Source organism: Mus caroli, chromosome 15, assembly GCF_900094665.2.
Source record: "Mus caroli chromosome 15, CAROLI_EIJ_v1.1, whole genome shotgun sequence".
Classification (NCBI taxonomy): Eukaryota; Metazoa; Chordata; class Mammalia; order Rodentia; family Muridae; genus Mus; species Mus caroli.
The window spans coordinates 29095434-29114496 of NC_034584.1; the positions used below are offsets into that span (position 1 = coordinate 29095434).

General features: G+C 42.5%; 1 protein-coding gene across 7 annotated transcripts in view; it reads left to right on the forward strand.

The window, feature by feature from the left end:
* The window catches only part of Mtdh (metadherin), a 63297-nt gene extending 58630 nt beyond the window's left edge, over window positions 1-4667 (forward strand). For 6 of the 7 annotated variants that reach the window (XM_021183136.2, XM_029469657.1, XM_021183137.2 and 3 more), the window contains 2 exons: window positions 854-1010; window positions 1821-4667. In XM_021183136.2, the coding sequence (XP_021038795.1) occupies window positions 854-1010; window positions 1821-1891 (228 nt within the window). In that variant the 3' untranslated portion in view covers window positions 1892-4667. The remainder of the gene's footprint in view (window positions 1-853; window positions 1011-1820) is intronic. The other variant, XM_029469659.1, reaches the window with a different exon arrangement.
* The last annotated feature ends 14396 nt before the right edge of the window (window positions 4668-19063 follow it).

Here is a 19063-nt window from a genome sequence, read left to right on the forward strand (position 1 = left end):
TGAAGATCTAGACAGGTCAATCCAATCAATAGGAGCATTCCCACAGTCTGCTTGTGGGATGCACACACTGCATTTGTTGAAGTTAGACGATGTATTACCAAGAAGGCTGGGCTGAGTTCAGAACCAGCCTATTGTTTTAGCATAAAAAAAAAAAAAAAAAAAAAAAAAAAAAAACAAAAGGGGGGGGGGGGGGGGGGGGGGACTAAATAGGTAACTATATTTGTCTTTTAACAGTTTTCATGAATTCAAAGCTGGTACATTGATTTAAACTTTTCTGATGAATCAAGAAAATGAAAACGTAGAATTATTCTCTCTTACTTGAGATTCAGTAGCTATTTCAACTTTTTCTTTTTCTTCAATGTGGGCAACATAGAACCAAACTAACTGGATAGCCCACTATGGAGTGTGTGCCCTTGTTCATTCTGCCAGGTAGCCCAAGTTAGTAGAGATTACTTTAAAAAAAAAAAAAAAAAGAAAGAAAGAAAGAAATTAGATTTTCATAATTTTAACCTGTGTATGTTTGTTGATTGTCCTGGCACTCAACCTGTAGACCAGGCTGGCCTAGGACTCACAGAGATCCCCTACCTGTGCCTCTGGAGTATTGGGATTAAAGGCATCTACCACCACCACCACCAGGCAGTGCTTATCATTTTATCTCAAGCTATATTCATAGATGCTATAGATGATGTTTTGTTTAGTTGTGTCTCTAGAGGGCAGAAATAAATTACACGGCTACATATAAACTAATCAGAAGCCATTTTAATTTTGCTTGCTGCTAGTCTCTGGATATGGCTTTACTATTTCATATTATATAAAATTTACAAAATTCTGAGACAATTTTATTCCAAAATAGCCTATCAAGACTCTTGCTCCTGCTATCTCTGCCGAGCCATCCATTACCTTATCAAAAGGTGACTCTGACAACAGCTCTTCCCAAGTGCCACCGATGTTACAAGACACAGACAAGCCCAAGTCAAATGCTAAGCAAAACAGTGTGCCTCCCTCACAGAGTAAGTGCTTTGTTTGTCTTGCGTCTTTTCTTACATCCTGTAAGATTTTAGCAGTCTGGTGAGATAGTAGAACAGCACTGCCTTCTAAAAATGTGTGGTCCCTTGAAAGTTCACAGGCTTGAGTTGTGAGGGCCAGGCTGCTAAGCTGATGTAAGCAGTCAGGATAAAGAGAAGCCCACTTGGGGCATGCCTGCTTGCTTGGCTGTTTGCCCTTTAATCTGCACATGTCTCTGGGACTTCTGGGACCTTGAGTTACTCCTTTTCCCTCCTTCAGCAGCTGTCTATCCCAAGGAGCCAGCTTAAGCAACATAAGGCTGTCCCCTCTCAAAAAGAGGCAGGAGGGAAGAAAAGAAAAAGAAAAAGCAGATTCTGTAGGTTGCCATTAGTTCAGTGTCAGCAGTTACAATTAATACCCTGGGCTTGAAAAGAAGGGAGGCAGAGAATAGCTAACTTGAAAATATCCAAGACTGGAAGACTTATTAAACAGTAAAATGTTAACATTAATAGAGTTTTTTCATCAGTGTTACTTTTTGGTTTTGTGGAGTGGGTGTTTTGTTTTATGTTTCATTTTTTTGTTTTGTTGTTTTGAGACAGGGTCTCTGTTTGTAGCCTTATCTGTCCTGGAACTTGGTAGGTGGACCAAGCGATGCCTTGAACTAATCTATCTGCCTCCCGAGTGTGGGGATTAAAGGCATGCACCACCACTACCTGGCACCATAGTTGTTACTTTTATATTGTTGATATGTACTGGTTATCCTCCTTACATTTTTTTCTCTCCTCACCTTCTCCTTCCCTTTTTTTCCCATTTAGCCAAGTCTGAAACTAACTGGGAATCTCCAAAACAAATAAAAAAGAAGAAAAAGGCCAGACGGGAAACGTGAATTTTTTTTTCCTGAATTGGACATGTGTTTACAAACACTGTCTTGAAGATTATGCTGTTTATGCAATAATTTGTGAACATGTACAGAGTTTTATATAAATTTAAACCAATTTTTAAAACAAAACTGAACACAACCACCATAAAATGGAATCAAAGGAAAGTTAATTTATGAAATAAAGAGGTCAACAGAATACATACTACACAGTGCTAGAAGACACTTGGGAGAGTCTTTTCAATTGAACGAGAATGATCATAATTTAAGACTATTATCCTGGTTTTACAACAGTTACCTGTTTACAACAGACTGTGCCCTGTCTCCTCTGCAGCTGAGGAATAATGAATGGATTCTGATTAGAGAGAAGGCTGCCTTGAGGCCAGTAGGCAAGTCCTTGGATCTTATGCACGACCTTAGACCATTTGAATCTGTTTTATGCTTAAATCAAAGTGCTTTGATCAAATGTATAATCTGCCATATCTTTACATATTTGTTGTAGCAGTTTGTATTAAAAGAATCACAAGTGCAAATTAAAAGGTCATTTATCATTTATTTAACTAAACTGTCTTGGTTTAGTTTACAGTTCTTTAAAAGCTCTTAATTAAAACATTGAAAAGTGCAATTAACAGTCCCTTGTATGTCTTACAAAGTTATTTTTGATAGTCTTAACATTACTTGAATTATTCAAAATAACAGTATATTTTAAATTAAGAAAGGTAAATATATTATTTGTTTGATACATTAAGACTGAGACTAACAATGCTCTTGTTTATGATTTGAAAAGTTTTCAGGCAAATCCAACTTAATGTTTTTCCTTTCCCTAGCAATTTTCCAGTGTCAACTCTTAGTTGCTAGTAATTTTTTTACCTTAAAAATGAAGTAATTCGCAACTTTTGAGCATATGACGGAGAATGCAAAAGTAGTCGGACAGCTTTAATTGATATTGTGGAGACCTCCGGTTATCAGGAATACATTTTTTTACTGCCTTAACCTCCTGTAGTGAGTAGAATATGCATCAGTTTCTTGAAGAGGATTCATGTTTTTATAAGAATTTTCATGTAACTATTGCAATTGTGGTTAAAAACAGAAAGGAACATTTTCTGCTTGAAACTGTGTTGATTTGAATGACGTATGATCTGTCACCATTTTCAGGCACTGTGTGATCCCTAGGAAAGTGGCAGGCCTCTCTGTAACTGTTAATAGTGCATGCTCGGCCATGTACACTGTAAATAGCCTTTACCAAACGTGTTTGACAAGGACCATAATTAACATCACTTTAGTAAATTGTGATTTTTTTTTAAAAAAGCCATGATTTATTGATGTGAGTGGCTTGTTTTCATGTGGCGCCAGAAATGAACCTGTTTAAAAGCTATAACCAATGGTACTGATCTATCCATTAAACACTGTCCTTAAACTGTAGTTCAATAGTATTGTCAACTAGGAAAGCTAAAATGGTTTTCGTTCTGTTGAAGACTGGCCTTATTAATGGACAGCTTTCCTCAGAAGTGATTAACAACTTTTTTATTGGGTGTTAACATCTGTTTCAAGAACATGGCAGTATGTTTACATGTCGTCAGAAGTTTTCTTTGAATGGGATTTCTAAATTAATTTACTTGTTTAAATAAATTCAGAAATAGGTAGCATTGTTTTTATTTGCTTCACTATTGAGGTGAATAATAGCTGATGTGCCACGAATGGAGCCTTCAGATGGCTGCTTTGAGCTTCGTGTTCCCTCAGGGGATGCCAAGATATGTCTCAAGGAGAGATTAATGAGGGGTTTGTAATTACAGAGTGTGCCAAGGTCAGTGCTCTCAAGTTTAATTGAACTCTCTCAACTCTACCTCACTGTTCCTTTTCCTTATAATTCTCTGGGCTAGGTCAAATCAGAAACTTTATTTTTCGGTTCAGTATCTCCTGATTCAATCACTTGTAGGAGGTGGTAACTACACTTAGCAGTAAGAATACCATCTTTTTGAAGAGATATGTATTATGGGAGTGGAAGCACAGCGATACACTGGGTAGGTCAGTGTGGAAGTTGCCTCTGTGCCTTCCTTCTCGCTGGCTTGTGAGCTAGGCCCTCCCCCCCCCCCCCAACTCCCACCCGGGTAGAAGGAGGCAGGTATATGAGTCAAAATCCAGTTCTCTTAAAATTGTTGCTCTTTACCTCTCTATAGATCTTTGTGTGGCGGGGCAGTGATTTGTCACTGAACAGAGGAACTGGCTTCTGTCATCAACTCAGAAAACTCTGGTGCCACCTGTTTCCCTGAAATAGGCTCTCTGAAAAGCCTTTCTGTTGTGAAGCAGGGCGTGGCCGTGTCAGAGTTCTCCAACTGCATTGATCTTATACCTATACCCTAAATTGAGAAACAAACAGTTGAGAGAGTCCAAAAATAAAAGTTGAAATATCATTAATGTAATTACCATGTTTAATTTGTGCATGCATTTTATTGGGGATGGGAGGTTGGAATAATTTATCCAAATCTAATGGTATTATTTCATAGGCTAATCCAGTTTGTATTTGAGTTAAAGATCCCAGAGTGTAGTAATTAATTGCAGAGTTTGGTTTTTCTTAATTAAAAGTAGTCCTCTATTAATATAGTGTGAAATATCAAAATTTAGGATTTAAGTTTAAGGTCTAATGGCTATTTTAAAGTTTTTCTGTAAATTCTTTGCACAAACTAGAATTGGAATTGCTCTCAAAAGACTTGGGGAATGAAAATATGTCATGTATAAGATGCACTGAGTGTTGTAAATAAAACAGACCATTTTTGTTTTGTTTAAATTGTTACATTTTCTGTGGGAAGGGACTTTGTCCTTTTGTTGTGATCTAATAAGATATCACGCCTTTGGTTCATGGATTTTACTTTTCCTTTCATTAAAACCATCATTTCAGGCTTTGCTACCAACAAACCAAATATTCAACGTTACAAACCTCTGAGAATGAGCATGTGCAGCTAGGCATAGTTATACATTCCTTTAATTGCAGCACTCAGTAGGCAGAGACAGGCAGATCTCTGAAAGTCTCTACACAGTGAGTTCCCGGACATAGTGAGAGCCTGTCTGGGGCGTGAAGGGTGGTCAAGAGAAAGAGAATGAGCATTTATGATGGTGTCCTCCATGGGAATCAGCCATAAGTCATCTTAGTAAGTATGACCTTTTTTTTTTAGGTTAAAGAAATTAAACTAGAATTTGACATGCATTAGTTGGTATGTGGTAGATTAACTGTGTTGCCAAACAGTAGTGTAGTGACTTATGATAGTTTGTTTCTATTGTATATAAAAATCTGGGTAGATGCAGCGACTTAACATGTGAGTGGGGGGACATTTAGGGGCGACGGGGACTTGCAAGGAGTTGGTACTGGGAGAAGAGGGGCTGGTATTAGGTTGTAAAGTAAATAAATACTTTATGTAAGTATTAAAAAATAAATCTGGGGGAGATGGCTCGATCCTTAAGGTGTGGTAGATAACTAAATCCCACATTTAGAAAACCTGGGTGTATTAGTGTGAACATGTAATCTCTGTAATGGGGAGGCTTGCCGGCAGCCAGTCTAATCAAATTTTTGGGTTACAAGGTCAGAGAGACCCTGCCTTTATAAAGGTGTGAAGAGTTATCGAAGAGGACAGCTGTGTTAATCCCTGGTTTACACACATGCACACCTGCACAAACATGCATACTCATAAACGGTCTGAGACGTAACCCAGGCCTAGTACACAGTACACCAGTGAGGATTCTTCTATGTTGATTGATTCCTGGTTGAAAACAGATGGTTTTCACTTCACAATTCTTGTCAGCGCCTGAGCCACTTGGAAAAAGCATTTCCCAGAGAATGTTCATAGACATCACTCTGGAGACTTAACGTGCAAAAGGTGCTTGGTGCCATCAGCCATAAGGAATGGGGTGGTGGTGGCCGGGAGTAGCTCTTACTCAAGGTGCCTGTTGACCAGATTCCTATTTTATGCTTCTGTAACTGAGGAAGAGACTTGGTATCAGATGCTGCCAGTCTCTAACACAGTCTAACTGCTGCACCAAAGCACTGATGAGGTCAGTTTACCTTTTCCAGCTGTGCAGAAATTGAAGGCTCTTGGATGCTCTCAATTTCTTCCCCCACCCCCCTCTTGATTCTCACTATGTAACTCCTGCTGTCTTAAAACTCACTCAGGACACCAGGCTTGCCACCTGCCTCTGCCTTCTAAGTGCTGGGGTTAAAGGCATGCACCACTACCATTAATGGTGTGACCCACTACGATTGGCCCAATTTTCTGTGTAGTAGAGTCTAGAAAGAATTTCTGCTGCTCTGTAACAGCTTGAGAGCTGGTGAGTTGGCTTCAAGTAAGAGTGCTCATTGCACAAGCATGACTGACTCCCAGCACTGTAGTGTGAGAAGGAGACAGACACAGTAGGAACATGGGCCTTGCTGGTGGCAGCCTTGCTGCAGGCTCAGGAAGAGTCCCAGTGTCCTACTCTGGCTTGCACATGTGCATGCCACCACACTAAATAATTGATTATTTACCACACCCTGCAAGTGTTGACTAAATTTTAACGTAAGACTTTTAACAAGACAGTGATTTCTAACTCTAGCATCAAGGCATGCATGTGATTTGCCATTGTGGGGTTGGTTTTGTTGTTATTGGGGGGAGGGTTGGTTTTGTTTGTTTATTTTTTTGTCTGTTGTTGTGGTTTGGTTTGGTTTGGTGTTGGATTTTTGAGACAGCTTTTATGTGTAGCCTTGACTGACCTTGAAGCTTGCTCTATAGACCAGGCTGTCCTCAAACTTACAGAAAACCACCTGCCTCTGCCTTCTAAGTCCTGGAATTAAAGGCATACGCCAACACTGCCTGGCTTGTGTTTTATTACATTATGTGTTTGGGTACGAATGTACTGTGGCACTCATATGGAGGTTAGAGGACGACTTTCTGGAGATTCTTCTTTGAGGCTTGGGAGCAAGCACTTTACCACAGAATCATCTTGCTGGTCCAGCCATTTTATGTTTGTGTGGTTTCCTTTTCATATGTACCAAAGTATTCAAATTTAATATATGCAACACTTCCAGAAACTTTAAAGCATAATAAATACACATCTAAAGCCACCATTGTTCTTAGATGAAATAGTGCCAGTATGGGAACATCAGAGGTGAGCTTGACTATTCAGTACTCGCAAATGCCTACCTTGGAAGAAATGACTAAGGGTCCATAGACACTTTTAAGATACTGAACTGATAGCTCCTGGAAAAGTTTCTGAATGTGCATAGATAAAATAGCTAAACCTGAATGATGTTGCCTGGAGGTTAGAGCACAACTGTATGTGATAGAGCCAACCATAAAGCTCTTCTAAGGGAGCAGCAAGTGCCTCACTTAAAGTGAGGTTCTATGAGGTGTATTGTTGAAGATCTGACAAATATCAAAGGGAATTTGTGGTCATCTTTGACTATAGAGAGGTTTTGAGGCCAACATGGGCTCTGTGAGGTCCTGCCTGAAAACAAAAATGAAAGAAAAATTTGTAAGTTTCCATATCATGAATATAGGCAAATATATTCTAACTATAACCCTAAATCTAATTTAACTTTTGACAGGAACAACTTAGCTACAGAAAAATTAAGATGTGACACAACCAAAAATAAACCAATGCAAACAATGGCAGATGGCTTGCTGTTTGGAGAGGTGAAGAGAAGAATACTTTCTCTGGGACAGACTTTTTTAATACCATGCTTACTGGTCAGTCCTGGAATCCGTGTGAAGTTGGAATTTAGCTCAGTGGTAAGATGCTTGTCTGGTAATCACAAGGCCCTCAGTTCTCTTTGCTACCACCACAGGAGTGGTAGGGAGTTGGCTTCACAGGAATTTCACACACACCAACAACCCAGGAGCACATAAATAACTCACTGTATTTGTAAGCCTAGTTTTAAATATATATAACTATATATAAAGCTATTAAATGGGACCAAGTACACTGACTTGCTGCAAGGGAGACAAATCCATGTATCAGTCCAAATTCTAAGTTCAAACATGCAGCATCCTGCCTTCCGTTCTAGCTCTTCCAGAGGACTGGAATTTGGTTCCCAGGGAGGAAGACCCACAATTTGCAATGACTCCGGCTCCAGCTGATCCATTGGCTTCCTTCAGGACTTCCCAAGCAAGATTATTTTGAAGCAATATCTCATGTAGCCCAGGCTACTGCTCCCCTCTCCATCCCCCCATCTAACAAAATCTTTTAAGTCTCCAAGTAGATGGTTACAGGTACTGATTAAGAGGAAGAACTGGAGGAGTGTCTGTGACAGGAAATGTCTTTGCTGTTAAGCCCTGGATATCTGTTTGGAATAACAGGTTAGGCTTAAGAGGCTTTATATAGGAGATCTAGAGACATGACTCTGGCTTAGAATGCATGCTGCTCCTGCAGAAGACCTGAGTTAAGTTCCCAGCACCCAGGATAAGCCTCTCACAACCACCTGCAACTCCAGCTCCTGTGTGTGCCTGTGTGTTCGCATACACACAAAATCTTTTAACCTTAGAAATAAATCTGGAAACACCATGAGGGATCACTTTGACCATGAGCAGTTTCTCCTTCAAGTCAGGCCCTGAGTGCTGTTTTTCAAACAGGAAAGTGCAGGTGGCACATCACCAGGTAGACATGCATAGGCAACAAACATTGGAAGTCATTCCTTGCCTGCATTCCAGTGGTTTTCTCTCCAAGGTTGTTTCTTTGTATATTTTTCTCTTAAATGGGTCTTTGCGTTTCTCTTGTTCTAATTTCTGACATCATCCAGTACACACATATGTGTTCTGCTTTCTTACTTTCTCTCTCTGGCAACCAAACATGATGCCCACTCAGAATATAACACTTCATATTTTTATTTATGTGCATGTGTATATGCCACATGTGTATAGGTACACTCAGAGGCCAGAAGAGGAAAGCAGATCTCCTATAGCTGGAGTAATAGGCAGCTGTGAGCCATCCTATGTGGTTGCTTCTGAAAGCAGCAGACATTTTTGACTGATGAGCATCATCTCTACCTCCCTCCCTCCCTCCCTATATAATACTAACATGATACAGGCACATGCCTGTAATCCCAGCACTGGGAGATGGAGATAGGACAGTGTTCAAACCATTCCTTATATATTGCATTTGAAGGGGTGAGAAATGCATTACTTTAATAAAAAAAAAAAAAAAGTGGGAAGGTGGTTCAGTGGGCAGAGTGCTTCTTGATACCCACTTCTACACAGACCTCAGTCTAAATCTCCAAAATCCATGTCAGAGCTGGCCACAGCACTTTGAGACTAATCCCAACACTGAGGAAGCAGAGACAGGAGTATCCCTAGGACTTTTGCCAGGTCAATGAGATGCTGTCTCAAAAAATAAAATGAAAGACAATTGATGAAGAAACCCATTGTGACACTCTGGCCTGACCATTCATGCATGTCCAGAGACAGGTTCGAAGAATACTTCACAGAAGTTTTTACATTTTTTGTTAAAATCTTAATTAAATCTTAATTAATTATTTGTGTGTGTGTGTGTATTTAGAGGGGTATATATGGGGGGGGCATGTGGAGGGAATGTGTATGGTGTGTGCATGAGTGTGAAAAATAGAGACACAGTCTGGCATTAGTTGCTGTCCCCTATTACTCCACACTTTACATATTGAGACAGGCTATCTTACTTGAACTCAGAGCTCACTAGTTTAGCCAGTCTAGCAAGTCAGCTTAATTTCCAGAGCTGGTTTCTGAGTTCCAGATCTACTGAGGAAATTTCAGGACAGCAGGACTACACAAAAAAACCTTGTCTCAACCAAAATATAAATTAATTTAAAGTTTAAAAAAAACCTTTTATATATGTAAGTGTCTTGTCTGTATGTGTGTATATGTACACATGTCGGACTCTCACAAAGCCCAGAAAAGGACATCAGGTCCCTTGGAGTAGGAGTTATGGATGAATGCATACCAGCATGTGGTAATAGAAATCAAACCCAGGTCCTCTGCCAGAGCAACAAGTACTCTTAACCATGTAGCCATCTCTTTAGCCTCCCTCCCCCATTTTAATGTATCAAACTCAGTCCTCGCACTTGCACAGAAAGTGAATTTTCTTTTTCGTTTGTTTGTTTGTTTGTTTTGTTTGAGACAGGGTTTCTCTGTGTAGTCCTGGCTGTCCTGGAACTCACTTTGTAGACCAGGCTGGCTTTGAACTCAAAATTCCTCCTGCCTCAGCCTCCCGAGTGCTGGGATTAAAGGCGTGCGCTACCACTGCCCGGCAGAAAGTGCATTTTCAACTGAGCTGTTTCCATAGCCACTAAATCAGTAACTCTAGTTTGTAAATAATAGCCAACATTTGTACAGGACTAATACAAAGTCTTCACTATGTCTTGCTTCTTTGGTTTTGTTTTGTTGTGGTTTTGTTTTGTAGACAGACTCTCCAAATGAAGGCCAGGCTGAACTTGGACTCAAGCATTTTCCTGCTTCAGAATCCTGACTACTTGAATTAAAGGCACCCAGCACTCACTGTGTGTTCTGTCGATCACTTCTTTCCTTAGAGCCATTCAGAGGAAGTTATTCTAATTAACAGGTGAAGAAACACTGCTAATTTCCCAGTGTCCAGAGACTGATTGAGATACTGTATGCATGCCTTTTGTTGATGCTTCTTTGGGGCTGTTTGCTTTGGTTTTGAGGCAGTTTCACACAGCCCAAGCTGCTGACCAAAATTCATGATGTAGCTGAGAATGACCCTGAACTCCTGTTACTCCTCCTTCCACAGGAGGTACAGGCATCTTTTGCTACTCCTGGCCGTTGTTTATGTTTAAAAGAAGAAGAAGAAGAAGAAGAAGTAGCCCCGGAGGATTCACTAAACACCTCACCATGTATCATGGCTTCATCACAACAGCAGAGAGGAAGAAAGGAGAGAAGGAAGGGAAAGGAAGGGAAAGAGGGCAACCCTTTGTTACTAGGCTAGCGACTGGTAGTCATGTAGGTAAGAAAAACATTAGTTTTTCATATGTAAAAAGGGAAGATTTTTACAGAACCAAATGACTCCTTAGACAAAGCAAAGGGCACTTAGAGAAAGAACATCAAATACAACTGGGCACACTAAGAATGGATATTTATTTTTTTGTTTCAAGACGATCTCTCTGTGTAATAGCCCTTGCTGTCCTAGAAGTTGCTTTGTGGACCAGGCTGGCTTAGAACTCAGAGACCCGCCTACCTCTGCCTCCCAAGCACTGGGATTAAAAGATGTGAGCCACCACAGCCCAACTATGAGTGCATATTTTAATGTACTTTGACTTAATACTGTTTCCATGTGCTTCCAACTTAGTATACCAGAGAATGAAGTAAAAATGTTTGCTTTTCTGTTCCTAGCTTCCCATCAGATGTGCAAAGCACGTCACTAATTTCACATATACTCTTGTGCAGATGTTGATACTCATAGGCGAGTAAACTAATATACAGATGGAAGTACAGAGGTACATGTTCTCCCTCCTCTAAGGCAGATATTGATTGGCATGTCATAACTAGCAGCATATTGTTGCTTTGGCTACACAGTGCTGTGTAGATATATTGGAAATCACCTAACCAGCTATATATGGAAAGAATTTACGTTTAAACACAAGTTTATGCCAATAATTGTTTACCTGTTAAACTTCATGTGTAAGTATAGCTGAAGATAAAAATCTTAGGTTGCAAAATTGAAGAGGCAAATGACATAAACATTTGTAAGTTTGATAAATTCACCAGAATGCCTGTGAAAGTTGTGTCACAGAAGAATTCCTGGAGTCAGGAATGGTGCTTCACACCTATAATTTCAGCACTGAAGAGACTCGGTCAAGAAGAGTCCCAACCTAGGCTACCTAGAGAGTTTCAGGCTGGACTGAATATACCTTTCTGTTGTGATAAAGCACCATGTCCAAGGCAATTTAAAGAAAAGAGTTTAGTTTGGTTTATAGTTCCAGAAGGAATCCATTATGGTGAAGAAGTATGACGACAAGCCACTGGCAAATCAGCTAGAACAAGCACCTATGTTAGGATCAAGTGAGACTTATCCTAAGTGCTGCCATTTTATTTTCAGACTCCATTTTGATCATAAGATGAAATTAAGTTTGAGATCCCAGGCTCTAGTGGAGCTTTCCAGATGGCTAGCCAACGTGTTCTATTCCCTAAAACAATGATTGTTCCTGTTTGGTTTCAGACCCTGGAACAAGGGACTGAGGTGCATATTTAACATAGCAGACCTGGCCTCCTAGCATCCTTCAGTCTCTATCTGGCATACCCTGTCCCCAATCCTGATCTTTCCAGCTTGGGGGCTGGGATGCCTATCTCCCAGAGGATCTTCCCTACATAATCCAGACATTTTGGTCTTACTGCTCCTTCTCACCCCGACCCCTACCTCTCTCCACTTCTCTCCTGTCTTTATGTATTTATACATTCTCTCTTTCTCTTTCTCCCTGCTCCTCTTCCCATGTTGACTTCCCTGGCCTTGGCCTTTGGGCCTAGTGAAGTCGCCTGAGAGCAGCTTCCCAATAAACCTGCCTTTAATATTTCTGATGATGCCGAGATACTGGTATAGAAGCAACATTGCTCTCCCAGGGCCTGGCAGAGCCCTCCCCACTCCAGAAAGAATAATTCTAATCCCCTTCTATTTTGTAGTACTGCTTCAGCCATTGAGTCCACTGACTGTTCTAAGTGATGGATAGACTTTTCTAAGTGAGCTAAATAGAAATCATAAGGTTGCTATGGCCTGAAGAGTCTGCTCAGTTTTGACTAAGGCTGTAGCACCAGCGCAGATTCCTGCGGCTATGCCTGACCCCACAAGCACCGAAAGTAGGCTTGCTGAGGCCCCCAAATCCTGTTTTTCCCTGTCTCCTTATAGGTGCTGAGAGGAACCTAGTAAACGAGGGAATAGTGCAACCAGAACACACAGGCTGGAGTTTTGGAGTATCCGTGGATGGCCCCAGGTACATGCAAACCAAGTCACGAGGCAGGAGTTGCTACTTTCTATGACAAGGGTATGATCGCAAAGATGCTTAAGGTGAGGGAAGCTATCTAATCTTCCCCCTTCTCCTGTCCTATACAGCCCCTTTGCAGTCACTGAAGGGTGTCTTAGGGTTTTACTTCTGTGAACAGATACCATGACCAAGGCAACTCTTCTAAGGACATTTAATTGGGGCTGGCTTACAGGTTCAGAGTTTCAGTCCATTATCACCAAGGCAGGAACATGGCAACATCCAGGCACGCATGGTACAGGAAGAGCTGAGAGTTCTACATCTTCATCTGAAGGCTGCTAGGAGAATACTGGCTCCCAGGCAGCTAAGGCAAGGGTATTAAAGCCCACAGCCACAAGACCACACCTACAACAAGCCATACCTCCCAAAACCAGGGATGTTCCCCAGGAATACCTTGGTGGGCTTTTTAGAGGTGTTAACAAATTTCCGGTGGTAGACCAGCCAGTATAATATAGGGGTCTGGGGTCCAAGCAGAGCTAACAATCTTCTCTGGTAAGGTTAGTAGTGTAGTTAATAAAATTGAAGGTAAAGTTGAACAGTCCAAACAGGAGAGATGAGACCCTAGGGAGAGAGAGGTGTGATAACAGGACAAGACTGAGTTTATGAGGGAAGAGGAATCTGAGACAGGCTGAACTCACGGGTTCTTAGAACAGATATCAACATCACTGGGGCCACTGATTCTATTGCTACAGGGTTAGATCCAGATGGAATTTTTTGTTTTTAGATCTGGAAAAGGAGTCCCCTATTTTTCTCATGATAAAATTTTTCCAGCTTCCCACCCTCTACTCTTTGGTCTCCTTTCTGTTATTGAGATGGGGATGGGTTTCTCCCCCATGTTGAGCCTACCAGTCCTCCAGGTGTTGGGTTAACTATCCTGCATATCTGGATAAGATCCCGATTACCATGCACCCATAGCACATTAGCTTCACAGCCCCATTTACTACAAAAGAAGCTTTCAGTACCACAGCAAGTCTCCTAGTCATTTGTCCTGGTCACATGAACAGTTGGATGGTTGCAAATTATCAGTCTTGCCAGGCCTTTTTTACAAGTCGACCTAGCTTTTTGCAGGTCCTGATATGATGATCCTGGATCCTTCCATATGTCTCCAGCTAAGGTGTAAATGTCTTGGTTGAAAACAGGAAAGGTGGTACTCATCGGACCAGTTAGGGTCAAAGTCTGTACCTCTCTCACTAGGTCTCTTGGGGTTTCAAAGTATCAATTTGGTGGTAACAGCTTGGTGAGGGTTGTCTGCTATGGCCTGATTTCTAAGCAAAGCAAGTATGAGGAGCTCTGTGGAGATCTAGTAGGACCCTTTATGGTCTAGGGTGCAGCAGGGTACTTGAGAACCAAGAGTATTTGAACTCTTAGCTTTAGTAGATCCTGCGAATGGGCAATAGCTGGCCAACATCCAGTGCTGACCTCGGGTGCTTGATCTTTTAGAAGCTGTTCCCTGCGGTGTTTCAGCTGTTCAATTGTTTCTCACCCAGCAGGCTTGATGTGGAAATTATGGATCCAAGTCTTTATTCTGTCAACCTTTATAGCTGTGTGTGTTATCAGTATCACCGTATGGGGCCCTTCCAACAGGGTTCAAGGGTCTTGTGGTTATCTCTTAATCCAGACCTCATCACCTGGTTCAAAACAATGGGGAGGGAGTGCAGACTCACAGATTTGACAAATGCTTGGCCATATTTGCTTTTGCATCCTGTGAAGAGCCTGCACCATGTCCAGAAATCTCTGATGGTCATATTCTGCAAGAATTTCAGATTGAAGGTTAGCTAGGAGGGGAGGAGTTCTCCCCTACAGTATCTCAAAAGGGGTCAATCCCAAAATATAGGGGGTGTTTCTAGCTTTATATAAGGCATAGGGTAGAAGGACCACCCAGTCACCGCCAGTTACTAGAGGTAATTTAGTTAAGGACTCCTTTAGGGTCCAATTCATCCTTTCTACCTGCCCTAAACTCTGGGAGTGATAAGCACAATGTAGTTTCCAGTCTGTCCCCAATGTCTTAACAAGTGATTGTGTTACCTGAGAGACAAAAGCCAGTCCATTGTCAGAGCCCAGCAACAAGGTGCAGACCATACCTATCAGCTAGCCTGTTTCCTCTTGTTCTCTTTTCCATGCCCTTTTGATGTCCTGGGAAGTGAATGATGGCTACTTTGATGGGTAGTCATAATGCCTCTAACAAGGCCAAGATCTCATTTTTATTTTTGACAGTCTAAACTCTTGTCAAAAGGAGTAACCCTGTTCTTTATATACGAGTCCATGAACATGAGCCATAGTGAGAGCATATTGGCTGTCCATGTAGAAGCTAGCAATTTTGCCTTTTGCCAATTTTAAGGCCTGTGTCAAAGTGATTAATTCAGCTCTCTGAGCCAAAGTCCCAGGTGGTAGGGCTGAAGCCCATATGAGTCAAGAGCCCCCACTGCACCACCTTCCATGAAGCTGTTCCCATCCATAAAATAAGTCACTTCCACATCTGGCCAGAGGATGTCCAGTCTGTCTGGTCTCAGACTGTGAACCTGGTTCAGCACTATCGAGCTGTCATGCATGACATCCAGGTTTGTGTTCAGGATCAGAGTAGCCAGGGTCATGGCAGAAGCAGGGTGCTATCTAATGCAAGGCAGGTTTAGGAATGGGGACTGATAGTGCACCAGGTGGGCATTAGATATCCAGCAGTCTGGGGAGTTTTTGAGAATCCCCTCAATGGCTGCAGGGTCCAGCCTTTTAGACAGACAAGCCACTGGTCTTTTCCAAGGGCCCAGGGTCTGAGTCAATACCCCTTTGACTATGCCTCTGTTCTTGTCTATGTACAGGTAGAAGGGCTTATGAATGTCTGACAGGATGAGTGCTGGGGCCCCAAGGAATGTCTCCTTGAGTTTGTGAAAAGCTTTATCCATCTCAGGAGTCTAGCTCAAAGTATTCTCCTGCCCCCTGGTGGCCGTATAAAGGGGCTTTCCATGAATCCAGGTACCCAGAGTCTACAAACCCACACACACACACACATACCCCCCCACCCCACCCCCCCACCCCCCACTAAACTCAAGAACTCATGAATCTGATACCAGGTCTTGGAGATGGGGATGCTGAAGATTGTCTCTTTTCTGGCCTGGGATAGCAGGCATTGTCCTCTGCCCCCTTAAGTATGTACCCAAAGTATGTTACCTCACTTTGGTAGAACTGTGCCTTCTTCATAGACACCTGGTATCCCATCTGGTCTAGTTGTCTGAGCAAGGCCTCTGTCATCAAATGGCAATTGTCTTCATCTGGAGCAGCTAGATGGAGGTCATCAACATACTGCAAAAGAGTTATTTGGGGGTAGGCCTGCCTGTACTCACCCAGGTCTTTATGCCTCATCGAAAATGGTGGGTGAGTTCTTGAATTCTTGTGACAGCCTAGTCCATGTTAGGTGTCAGTTAAATCTGTGCTACGGATTGCTCCAGTTGAAAGTGAACAAAGGCTGACTATCTGGTGCTAGTAGCACTAAAGAAAGCATCCTTAAGATCTAGTACAGTAGCCGGGCGTTGGTGGTGCACGTCTTTAATCCCAGCACTTGGGAGGCAGAGGCAGGTGGATTTCTGAGTTCGAGGCCAGCCTGGTCTACAGAGTGAGCTCCAGGACAGCCAGGGCTACACAGAGAAACCCTGTCTCGAAAAAAAAAAAAAAAAGATCTAGTACAGTTAGACATCCTGTTCAGGAGACAGACTACTCAGTAGAGTGTAAAGGTTGGACTGTATGGTAAATATCTTCTATTCTCTTGTTCACTTCCCTTAAGTCTTGTATGGGCTGGTAGTCACTGGAGTGGAGTTTTCTTACTGGCAGGAGAGGTGTATTCCAGGCTGATTGGCAAAGGACCAGTTTCCCTTGCTTCCAGAGTTATGTGTAGCGTTATTCCCTATATCAAATCTCTAGGCATGGGGTATTGGTGAACTCTAGCTGGGCTGACATTGGCCTTCAGTTGCAACAGGATTGAAGCACAGTATCTAGCTAGCCCTGCAGGATTTTTCTCTGCCCATACCCCAAGAATTTTTTCTCATAACCTTTCTAGGTATGGATGGGTATTTAAGGATGACATATATTCTTATTCTTATATTCTTCTTCTAAGGTCACAGTCAGTACATGTATGGGACTGCTCTTATTTAAGACCTGCACTCCCTTGGAGCCAATGTGGATCTGTGCCCCCATCTTGGTTGGGAGGTCTTGGCCTAGGAGTGGATATAGGCATTCAGGGATGCCCATAAAAGAATGGCTTACCTGTCCCATTCCTAGGTCCACTTTTCTTTGGGTAGTCCATGAATATTGATTGCTTCCAGTAGCCCCTTGGACCTATGTTCTCTTGTTGGATAGGGGTCCCATAGGTTGTTTTATGATTGAATTCTGTGCCCCAGTATCTACCAGGAATTCTACTGGCTTCCCCTCCACCTTTAGGGTTACCCAGGACTCATGGAGGGGACATAAGCCCTGACACCCTCAGTCATTCAGTTCTTCTATTCCAAATACCTTTGATTCTCCCTTCTTACGTCTCTTGGGAAATTCATTTTTCCAATGGCCTCTTTCATTCCAGTATGCACATTGATCCTTCTGGAGTCAGGGCCTCCCCTCCTGACATGGTTGAAGAGGGCCTGTGTTGTTGATGGCTCTGTGCTGCTTGCTCTCCCGGGAGAGACTGTCCGAAATGAAGAATGAGGCTCATACTCAGGTGGTTTCCTGTGAACCAATCCCCTAATGAATAAAGGAGCCAATCATCAAGTAGGCGGGACTTCTGGGTTGGATGGAGGAAGAAAGGAAGCAGGAAAGAGTTAGGTCCTTTTTGGAACTGGGCCCCAGAGGGATAAGATGTAGCTGCTAGAGTTCCCCGGTATCATGGTGGGTCCACAAGGATTCACCATCAGAGGAATAGGATTTTAATAAGGCTTACAAGATTAGGTTTTAGTTGTTGTGCCCAGAGATTGAGTTACCATTGTCTCTGAACTAAGCTTGTGTTGCGTTTTCCTTCACATTGCAGCTCGTCTGGGTTCAAGGGAGAAAGGTACAGCAGCAAAATGTGGATTTGCCAGATGTGCACCACAAAGGCCGTGGGGGGATTTGAAACACGGGGTTGGAATGGTAACAACCTGCCATTAGGAACCTAGTGGGCTGGGTGAGGAGATTGTGGAGTTCTGAGTCAGAGTCCTTATGAAATAGAATCAGGTCAGCCATTGCCCACCAGTGCGTGGCCAGTCAGGCCTCCAGGGCAGAGGCGTGAGTGCAGGAACATGCCAGCTCCATCTTTTTTAATATTTCCCACAACAGGCCTGCTTCCCCATTTCTCTTCCGTATGCTAGTTTTTTTTTTAAACTCAGATATCAGATTTCTCCCTCCCAGAAACCACCTTCTGGAGTCCCCTGGTCTGCCTATCCTCCAGAGTCTCCCTGTTGTTAAAGACTTTTTCAGCTATTGTCAGGAGCTCAACCGTGCGCTTACCTTCAAATCTTTCTAGCCATTGGAGTTTTCGGTTGATATCTGGCACCGCTTGGTTAACAAATGCTTGGTTCATGGCAGGTGTGGTAGGCTTCCAGCAATCTCTCCAAAAATGCCCCCTAGAGTATCCTCCTTACTTTGTATGACCTGTCCCACTTTAGACAAATTTTTAGGCCTCCTGGCAGCCTTTTGGAGACCCCTCATTAGAATCTGGCAGTAGTCCTTAAGCCTCTCCTTATAAAGGAGCTTTTTGGATCCCAATCAGGGCAAAGGGAAAAGCCACATCTATATTGGCTTGCCACTAGAACCCAGGACTAATTTCTGGGATGTCACTGTCACTCATTCCTCAGTCCTGAGGAGTACCTGCAAAAGCTGTTGGCAATTGTCCCAAGAGGGTTCATAAGTAACCATTACAGAGTCGAATATATCTATGAGGGCAGTGGGTTTCTCAGAGAAATTAGGATTATGCATTATTTATTTGTATAACTCACTAGTGGAAAAGGGGAGTCCTGTATTGTCTGCCCTGCCCATCAGGATGGCCAATGATTTGCAGGACCTCATGATGTGTTAAAATAGTGGCTTGTATCTGAACACAGCACACTAGGCCGAAACAGTTCCACGTGTGAGAGGTAAATATGGGGGGGCGGGGGGTAACAGAAAGAGAAGGGGGGAAAGAGGGGGGAGTGGCATTCCCCTTATTTATATGGAAAATGATGTAACACAGGTAAAGGTGGGAGGTGAAT